At 40.2% G+C, this 10,604-nt stretch overlaps 1 protein-coding gene across 2 annotated transcripts in view; it reads right to left on the bottom strand.

The window, feature by feature from the left end:
* Window positions 1–350: 350 nt before the first annotated feature.
* Window positions 351–10,604, bottom strand: part of LOC148949344 (WD repeat-containing protein 18) — a 41,511-nt gene continuing 31,257 nt past the window's right edge. For both annotated transcript variants that reach the window (XM_089092928.1, XM_089092927.1), the window contains one exon: window positions 351–977. In XM_089092928.1, coding sequence (XP_088949054.1) covers window positions 423–977 — 555 coding nt within the window. In that variant the 3' untranslated portion in view covers window positions 351–422. The remainder of the gene's footprint in view (window positions 978–10,604) is intronic.

Here is a 10,604-nt window from a genome sequence, read left to right as displayed (position 1 = left end):
GTAATTGTCTTTTTTAGATAAAAATTTTGTCGAGCCATTTAGTCGCGAACAGCCACGGTTTCAATAGAAGTTTTATAAGCAAGCTGTGAAACGTCACCCTTACTTATGGCATTATCCGCGCGGACCCATCTTTGCTTGTAAAATCTAGATTTTACAAGGGAGCAAAGAAAATACTTTTATTTTTTTGGAGGGGGGGGGGGGGGGTTAAAACATACAAAGTGTCAAAAATAGAGCCAAAAAAGATCTATTTTTTCCCGAAACTTATAGTGGCAAACGTTATTAACAAAAAAAAAGATTACCGACACGGTGACAAAAAAAGTTGCTAGCCGATGATATCAAGAACAACAAAATTCAATGAGATAGAGGTTTATTACCAAATTTAAGGAAGCTTTTATCAATAGAGTTTGCTTGCCATCTCCTTTTTAGGTGCTTTTCTTCTTTTTCTTTTTTTGAGGTTTCTTTGCATCTGGACTACATTTATTCAAGACTTCTTTTACACATACTTTATACAACATTTCCTTCTCAGCTTTTAGCTCATCTATTTCATTTTGTAATGCTGCAACAGAGGGATTTCCCGGCGTTTCACGAACATCGTCGAGACTAACATTCTCCTCAATCATCTTGGACACCATCACGACTTCGGCGGTGTTGCAAGGATTATCTTCATACTGTCTTTTAAAGCTTGCAATAACATGTGATTGTTTTAGCGCATCTCTCTCCATATTTCTCGACATTAAACGAAACTTTAGGTTAGTAATTCCACCTTTCTGCAAAAATGTTCTTAGCCTGTTCTTTGACAGAATATCCCAGAGTATCACTGAATTATCTGTACTCCCTGAAGCTAGCAAAGTACCATCTCTTGATACACTTAAACAAGTAATTGGACCAGTATGACCAAGAAATGTCTTCTTTTTCAATTCCTCCGATTCCGATGTAATGTGACATTCGACAACACGTGGCGGCGGATGTAGGTTAACCTATAATTTGATGAGATAATAAATAAGTTGTAAAATGCTTTGCAATTTTGCTTTTCGCACCAATACCAACATGTATCAGCATAAAAAAAATATCGAAACCTGATAAAATGCCTCTAGAGCTAATGGTGAAAAGCTATATTGCAATACAATAACAATCAATTTTGGCATTTAAAACAGATATAAACACATTGCTACTAGCCAGTAATAACGGTAATTAGCAAGGTCATAAACTAGTGACTTAATGTGATTGCAAGTATTTTTACTATCCCATTATTTATTTCTTTTCATAAAAATTCTTTTCGCTAGGTTACCGTTAAATCAAAATAAATGTGCCAAAGTTTTGCTGAAGGTATTAAGATAAGTTTATTCATAAAAATATTCATATGACATAGGAAGCGTACACAGGGCTTTTTGTCATGAAGGGGGAGATACGAACCCCTCCCCCCACAAAAATAGCAAAATATACGAAAATACATGATAGTATCGGGAAAAATTAATTCAAAATATTTAGGGACTAAGTGGGGTGGGGGGGGTGTTGTGCGTGTCTGTAAAGCCGGATTTTCATGAGATGGAAATCCTACATTTTACTCAAAAGAGCCTCGAAAATATTAAAATGATATTTTAAAGTATTTTGATGTCTACTTAATAACAATAAAACCATTTCAATATACAAATTCAGAAAGAACGTGAGCCTAAGAGAAACTAAATGATTTGGCTAGCTTGTAGTTTTTGATAACCTTTACTAAAGGGAGGCTATACAGGAATTTCCTTCATGTAGGCCTTATTAGGAGTGAGTCACTTATGACAAAAAATTCTTCAAATCTAAATGGAAAAATTCGCGACGTCATCCGTTAATTAATGATATAGCACTAGTTGTAGAAAATAGATTATAGCCAGCTTTATGGGTTGTTAGACTATAAAAAGACATCCCCCAAAGAGGGTTTGGAGTCGGTACCTTACGACCCCTGCTAAGTCAAACCAGCCACTGTGTAGCTGATTGAAGCCGATAACGGTAGTATTCTGGTTGGTAATATATATAGATAAAGAACCTTTCTGTTGTCAAGCCTAAAAAAAAGTAAAACAAGGAAACTGTAGAGTATACTCTTTTTTAAGATTAAAAAAATCCTTGCCCCACCCTGCAGGGTGGGGTCGAAGTCAAACACAACCCAAGCTGGGGCGTCATGTGGCAGACGAAAGAGGCGACCGAACTAGAAAACAGTGCACTGGGCAAGCTGCGTCCAGAAAAGAGCTTGTGAAGTATGTGACAGGAGTATCTGGTTGGTAACAAGGTCAGTCCAGTGACCACTCTCGATTTTTTGAAGATGTTTAGTCAGCGCAACGTCGATGGTGTACAGAATAGATTTTGCGGCTGGCCATGTCTCAGCTCCATATAGTAGCACGGTGTTCACTGAAGCGTGAAAATTCACAGTGAAAATTCAGTTATTTTAATTATAATATCTAATCTTCTCATTTGTCAATATTAGTATAAATTGTTTAGGACATACAATGACCTATGCATAACAGCAGGCTAGATATCCCCCCCCCCATACAAAAAAATACAAACAAAATAGAAAAGAAAAATTGATATGCCAAATACGTATTAGTTAATAATAAATGACAATGAAAGAGATTGTCTACACAAACACCACACTAATTATGGCATAAACATACAACAAATTAGTTCTTGAAGATTTTTTCTCCCTCCAATTACTTTCTACTATTAAAAAGGGACATAGCCGTCTCAATTTCCAATCGAATGAGTCCTTTTTGAAGTTTTTGCGACAACACTTTCTATAAAAACCTTATATACCCCCAGGGCATAACCTTAGCTCTGAGGGCTGTTGGAGGGGAGGGGGTTGTCATACTCAAAGATACAATTTCCAGACCCTTCAATTATGTTCAGCAAGACGGATATATCAAAATGTTGATTGGAAGTGTTTGGGGAAATGATGGGCGTGTAGGGGAGGGAGGGGGGGGGCATTCGCCCTTCGATCGCTTTTGACTATTAATAAAGGTACTAGCCCTCTCAATTCCCAATTGAATGAGCCCTTTTTGAAATTTCTGCGACAACACTTTCTATAAAAACCTTATATGCCCCCAGGGCATAGCTTGCAACCCTTGCCCTGTTGTTTGTGTGTGTGTGTGTGGGGGGGGGGGGTCATCCACAAAGACCTAACTTCCAGAACTTTAAACTATGTTGAATAAAATGGCAATCTAAAAATTTTGATTGGATGTGTTTGGGTAAATGATGGACGTGAGAGGGGGTTATTTGCCCTTCAATAACTTTCGACTATTAAAAAGGGCCCTAGCCCTGTCAATTTTCATTCGAATGAGCACTTTTAGAAATTTTTACAACAACGTTTTATATAAAGACTTTATATGCCCCCAGGGCATAACTTACAACCTTTACCCTGAGGTCTGTGGAGGGGGGGGGGTTGTCATCCTCAAAGACCAAATTTCTCGAACTTTCAACTACGTTGAAAAAAATGGCTATCTCAAAATTTTGATTGGATGTGTTTGGGGAAATGGTGGGCGTAAGAGGGGGGTTAGTTGCCCTTCAATCACTTTCTACTATATCGAATGAGCCTTTTTTGAAGTTTCTACGACAACCCTTTCTATAAAAAACGTTATATCCCCCAAGGCATAACTTACAACCCTTGCCCTGAGGGCTGTGGGGGGTTGTCATCCTCAAAGACACAATCTCCAAAACTTTCAACTACGTTGAAAAAAATGACTATCTCAAAATTTTGATATGATGTGTTTGGGAAAATGGTGGGCGTGAGAGGGGGGTTAATTGCACTCCAATCACTTTCGACTTTTAAAAGGGGCACTAGCCCTTTCAATTTCCAATTGAGTGAGCTCTTTTTGAAGTTTCTACGACGATGTTATCTATAACCCTTGCCCAGAGGGGTGTCGGGGGGTTCTTCATCCTCAAAGATCTAATTTCCAGAACTTTCAACTACGTTGAACAAAATGGCTATCTCAAAATTTTGATTGCATGTGTTTGGGAAAATGGTGAGCGTGAGAGGGGGGTTATTTGCTCTCCAATCACTTTCACTATTAATAACGGCACTAGCCCTTTTAATTTCCAATCGAATGAGTCCTTTTTTAAGTTTCTACTACAACACTTTCTATAAAAACTTTATGACCCCAGATCATAATTTACAACCCTTGCCATGAGAGTTGTGTGGGGGGGGGGTTGTCATCCTCAAAGACCTAATTTCCAGAACTTTAAACTACGCTGAACAAAATGGCGAGCTCAAAACTTTGATTGGAGTGTTTGGGGCAATGGTGGGCGTGAGAGGGGCTTAGTTGCCCTCCAATCACTTTCTACTATTAAAACGTGCACTAGCCCTTTCAATTTCCAAACGAATAAGTCCTTTTTGAAGTTTCTACGACAACAGTTTCAATAAAAACCTTATATGCCCACAGGGCGTAGCTTGCAACCCTTGCCTTGTGGGTTGTGGGGGGGGGTTGTAATCCTCTCAAAGACCTAATTTCTAGAATTTCAAACTACGTTGAACAAAATAACTATTTCAAAATTTTGATTGGATTTGTTTGGGTAAAATATGGACGTGAGAGGGGGTTAGTTGCCCTTCAATCCCTTTCAACTATTAAAAAGGCCACTAGCCCTTCCAATTTCCAATCGAACGAGTCCTTTTAGAAGTTTCTACAACAACGCTTTCTATTAAAATCTTATATGCCCCCAGGGCATAATTTACAACCTTTTGCCTAAGATCTGTGGGAGGGGGTGTCATCCTCAAAGACCTAATTTCCGGAACTTTCAACTACGTTGAACAAAATGACTATCTCACAATTTGATTGGATGAGTTTGAGGAAATAGTGAGCGTTATAAGGGGGTTAGTTGCCCTCCAATTATTTTCGACTATTAAAAAGGGCACTAGCACTTTCAATTTCCAATTAATGAGCCCTTTCTGAAATTTTTACGACAACATCATTCATAAAAACCTTATGTGCCCCCAGGGCATAACTTACAACCCTTTCCCTGAGGGATGAGGGGGTTTTCCATCTTCAAAGGCATAATTTCCAGAATTTCAACTACGCTGAACAAAATGGGTTGTGGGGGGGGGGGGGTGTAATCCTCTCAAAGACCTAATTTCTAGAATTTCAAACTACGTTGAACAAAATAACTATTTCAAAATTTTGATTGGATGTGTTTGGGTAAAATATGGACGTGAGAGGGGGGCTAGTTGCCCTTCAATCCCTTTCAAATATTAAAAAGGCCACTAGCCCTTCCAATTTCCAATCGAACGAGTCCTTTTAGAAGTTTCTACAACAACGCTTTCTATTAAAATCTTATATGCCCCCAGGTCATAACTTACAACCTTTTCCCTAAGATCTGTGGGGGGGGGGGTGTCATCCTCAAAGACCTAATTTCCGGAACTTTCAACTACGTTGAACAAAATGGCTATCTCACAATTTGATTGGATGAGTTTGAGGAAATGGTGAGCGTTATAAGGGGGTTAGTTGCCCTCCAATTATTTTCGACTATTAAAAAGGGCACTAGCACTTTCAATTTCCAATTAATGAGCCCTTTCTGAAATTTTTACGACAACATCATTCATAAAAAACCTTATGTGCCCCCAGGGCATAACTTACAACCCTTTCCCTTATGGATGAGGGGGGTTTGCCATCTTCAAAGGCATAATTTCCAGAATTTTCAACTACGCTGAACAAAATGGCTGTCTCAAAACTTTGATTGGGTGTGTTTGGGGAAATGGTGGATGTGAGAGAGGGGTTAGTTGATTTCCAAACACTTTCGACTATTAAAAACGGCTCTAGGCCTTTCAATTTCCAATCCAATGAGCCCTTTTTGGAGCTTTCTTCGGCAACGCTTTCTAAAAAAAACCTTGTATGCCCACAGGGCGTACCTTGCAACCCTTGCCCTGAGAGTTGTGGGGGAGGGGGACGGCGGTTGTCATCCTCAAAGACCTAATTTCCTGAACTTTAAACTAAGTTAAACAAAATGGCTATCTCAAAATTTTGATTGGCTGTGTTTGGGGAAATGGTGGGCGTGAGAGGGGGTCAGTTGCCCTCCAATCACTTTCTACTATTAAAAAGTGCACTAGCACTTTCAATTTCCAATCGAATGAGTCCTTTTTGAAGTTTCTACGACAACCCTTTCTATACAAACCTTATATGCCCACAGGGCGTAGCTTGCAACCCTTGCCCTGAGTCGTGTGGGGGGGGGGGGTGTCATCCTCAAAGATCTAATCTCCAGAACTTTAAACTTTGAACCAAATGGCTGTCTCAAAATTTTGATTGGATGTGTTTGGGGAAATGGTGGGCGTGAGAGGGGGTCGGTTGCCCTTAAATCACTTTCTACTATTAGAAAGTGCACTAGCCCTTTCACTTTCCAATCGAATGAGTCCTTTTTGAAGTTTCTACGACAACACTTTCAATAAAAACCTTATATGCCCACAGGGCGTAGCTTGCAACCCTTGCCCTTGTGGGTTGTGAGGGGGGGGGAAGGGTTGATAGCCTTATGTGTCCCCAGGGCATAACTTACAACCCTTGCCCTGAGGGGTGTGGGGGTTTGTCATCCTCAAAGATATAGTTTCCAGAATTTTCAACTACGTTGAACAAAATGGTTATCTTAAAATTTTAATTGGGTGTGTTTTGGGAAACGGTGGGAATGAGAAGGGACTTTAGTTGCTCACCAATCACTTTTGTACTATTAAAAAGGGCACTAGTCCTTTCAATTTCCAACCAAATGAGCCATTTTGAAGTTTTCTTCGACAACGCTTTCTATAAAAACCTTATCTGTCCCCAGGGCATAACTTACAACCCTTATCCTAAGGGCTGTGGGGGGTTGTCATCCTCAAAGACCCAATTTCCAGAACTTTCAACTAAGTTAAAAAAAATGGCTATCTCAAAATTTTGGTTTGATGTGTTTGGGAAAATGGTGGGCGTGAGAGGGGGGTTAGTTGCCCTCCAATCACTTTCGACTATTAAAAGGGGCACTAGCTCTTTCAATTTCCAATTGAGTGAGCTCTTTTTGAAGTTTCTACGACGATGTTATCTATAACCCTTGCCCTGAGGGCGTCGGGGGGTTTGTCATCCTCGAAGACCTAATTTCCAGAACTTTCAACTACGTTGAACAAAATGGCTATCTCAAAGTTTTTATTGGATGTGTTTGGTAAAATGGTGGGCGTGAGAGGGGGGTTAGTTGCTCTCCAATCACTTTCACTATTAATAACGGCACTAGCCCTTTTAATTTCCAATCGAATGAGTCCTTTTTGAAGTTTCTACGACAACACTTTCTATAAAAACTTTATATGACCCCAGATCATAATTTACAACCCTTGCCTTGAGAGTTGTGTGGGGGGGGGGGGGGGGTTGTCATCCTAAAAGACCTAATTTCCAGAACTTTAAACTACGCTGAACAAAATGGCGAGCTCAAAACTTTGATTGGAGTGTTTGGGGCAATGGTGGGCGTGAGAGGGGCTTAGTTGCCCTCCAATCACTTTCTACTATTAAAACGTGCACTAGCCCTTTCAATTTCCAAACGAATAAGTCCTTTTTGAAGTTTCTACGACAACAGTTTCAATAAAAACCGTATATGCCCACAGGGCGGAGCTTGCAACCCTTGCCTTGTGGGTTGTGGGGGGGGGGGTTGTAATCCTCTCAAAGACCTAATTTCCAGAATTTCAAACTACGTTGAACAAAACAGCTATTTCAAAAATTTTAGTGGATGTGTTTGGGTAAAATATGGACGTGAGAGGGGGGTTAGTTGCCCTTCAATCCCTTTCAACTATTAAAAAGGCCACTGGCCCTTTCAACTTCCAATCAAATGAGCCCTTTTTGAAGTTTCTACAACAACGCTTTCTATTAAAATCTTATATGCCCCCAGGGCATAACTTACAACCTTTTCCCTAAGATCTGTGGGAGGGGGTGTCCTCCTCAAAGACCTAATTTCCGGAACTTTCAACTACGTTGAACAAAATGGCTATCTCACAATTTGATTGGATGAGTTTGAGGAAATAGTGAGCGTTATATGGGGGTTAGTTGCCCTCCAATTATTTTCGACTATTAAAAAGGGCACTAGCACTTTCAATTTCCAATTAATGAGCCCTTTCTGAAATTTTTACGACAACATCATTCATAAAAACCTTATGTGCCCCCAGGGCATAACTTACAACCCTTTCCCTGAGGGATGAGGGGGGTTTTCCATCTTCAAAGGCATAATTTCCAGAATTTTCAACTACGCTGAACAAAATGGGTTGTGGGGGGGGGGGGGGTTGTAATACTCACAAAGACCTAATTTCTAGAATTTCAAAATACGTTGAACAAAATAACTATTTAAAAATTTTTATTGGATGTGTTTGGGTAAAATATGGACGTGAGAGGGGGTTAGTTGCCCTTCAATCCCTTTCAACTATTAAAAAGGGCACTAGCCCTTCCAATTTCCAATCGAACGAGTCCTTTTAGAAGTTTCTACAACAACGCTTTCTATTAAAATCTTATATGCCCCCAGGTCATAACTTACAACCTTTTCCCTAAGATCTGTGGGGGGGGGGGTGTCATCCTCAAAGACCTAATTTCCGGAACTTTCAACTACGTTGAACAAACTGGCTATCTCACAATTTGATTGGATGAGTTTGAGGAAATGGTGAGCGTTATAAGGGGGTTAGTTGCCCTCCAATTATTTTCGACTATTAAAAAGGGCACTAGCACTTTCAATTTCCAATTAATGAGCCCTTTCTGAAATTTTTACGACAACATCATTCATAAAAACCTTATGTGCCCCCAGGGCATAACTTACAACCCTTCCCTTATGGATGAGGGGGGTTTGCCATCTTCAAAGGCATAATTTCCAGAATTTTCAACTACGCTGAACAAAATGGCTGTCTCAAAACTTTGATTGGGTGTGTTTGGGGAAATGGTGGATGTGTGTGTGGGGTTAGTTGCTTTCCAATCACTTTCGACTATTAAAAACGGCTCTAGGCCTTTCAATTTCCAATCCAATGAGCCCTTTTTGGAGCTTTCTTCGGCAACGCTTTCTAAAAAAAACCTTGTACGCCCACAGGGCGTACCTTGCAACCCTTGCCCTGAGAGTTGTGGGGGAGGGGGACGGCGGTTGTCATCCTCAAAGACCTAATTTCCTGAACTTTAAACTAAGTTAAACAAAATGGCTATCTCAAAATTTTGATTGGCTGTGTTTGGGGCAATGGTGGGCGTGAGAGAGGGTCAGTTGCTCTCCAATCACTTTCTACTATTAAAAAGTGCACTAGCCCTTTCAATTTCCAATCGAATGAGTCCTTTTTGAAGTTTCTACGACAACCCTTTCTATACAAACCTTATATGCCCACAGGGCGTAGCTTGCAACCCTTGCCCTGAGTAGTGTGGGGGGGGGGGGTGTCATCCTCAAAGATCTAATCTCCAGAACTTTAAACTTTGAACCAAATGGCTGTCTCAAAATTTTGATTGGATGTGTTTGGGGAAATGGTGGGCGTGAGAGGAGGTCGGTTGCCCTTACATCATTTTGAAGTTTTCTTCGACAACACTTTCTATAAAAACCTTATATGTCCCCAGGGCACAACTCACAACCCTCACCCTGAGGGTTTTGGGGGATCGCCATCCTCAAAGACATAATTTCTAGAACTTTCAACTACGTTAAAAAAAATGTCTATCTCAAAATTTTGATTGGTTATGTTTTGGGAAATGGTGGGCATGAGAGGGGGGTTAGTTGCCCTCCAATCACTTTCGAATATTATAAAGGGCACTAGCCCTTTCTGAAGTTTGTACAATAACACTTTCTATAAAAACCTTATATGCCCCCAGGGCCTTGTAATCCTTGTAACCCTTGTAACCCTCCATAACTTGTAACCCTTGTCCCGAGGGCTGTGGCGGGAGTGTCCTCTTCAAAGACATTATTTCCAGATCTTTAAACTCCGTTGAACAAAATGGTTATCTCAAAATGTTGATTGGATGTGTTTGGGGAAATGGTGGGCGTGGAAGGGGTGTTAGTTGCCTTCCAATCACTTTCGACTATTAAAAAGGGCACTAGCCATTTCAATTTTCAATCGAATGAGCCCTTTTTGAAGTTTCTACGACAACGCGTTCTATAAAAACCTTATATACCTCCAGGACATAACTTACAACCCATGCTCCGAGGGTTATGGGGGAGTGTCCTCCTCAAAAATAGGTTTTCTATCACTACGCTGATAGGAAATCAACTACGCTGAACAAAATGGCTATCTCAAAATTTTGATTGGATGTGTTTGGGGGAATTATGGTTGTGGGAGGGGGGGGGGCTAGTTGCCCTCAATAACTTTCGACTATTAAAAAGGGCACAAGCCCCTCCAATTTCCAATCGAATGAGCCCTTTTTGAAGTTTCTAAGACAACTCCTTCGATACGAAGTGCCCTGGTCTAAAACCAAAAAAAAATAGTACATTGTGTCAATATCGTTCTTTACTTAGGCAGCGCTTTTGCGCTGCCTATGATTAAGAAAACAATGACAAGATCATGTAAGGAAAAACTATTTTAGTTTTAATAAACCTCAAAAAATAAAAGCCGAGTCTTGAAAAAGATGAATATATGAAAAAATATGAATATTGAAGAATCTTTACTCTATGGGATGCACTTAGACAATCTACGGCGA

Source organism: Artemia sp. Qi Xiang Cuo, chromosome 8 (genome assembly GCF_049724085.1).
Source record: "Artemia sp. Qi Xiang Cuo chromosome 8, ASM4972408v1, whole genome shotgun sequence".
NCBI classification, from domain to species: Eukaryota; Metazoa; Arthropoda; class Branchiopoda; order Anostraca; family Artemiidae; genus Artemia; species Artemia sp. Qi Xiang Cuo.
The sequence above is the reverse complement of the archived record's forward strand: the minus strand, read 5'-3'. Positions and strand labels throughout refer to the sequence as shown.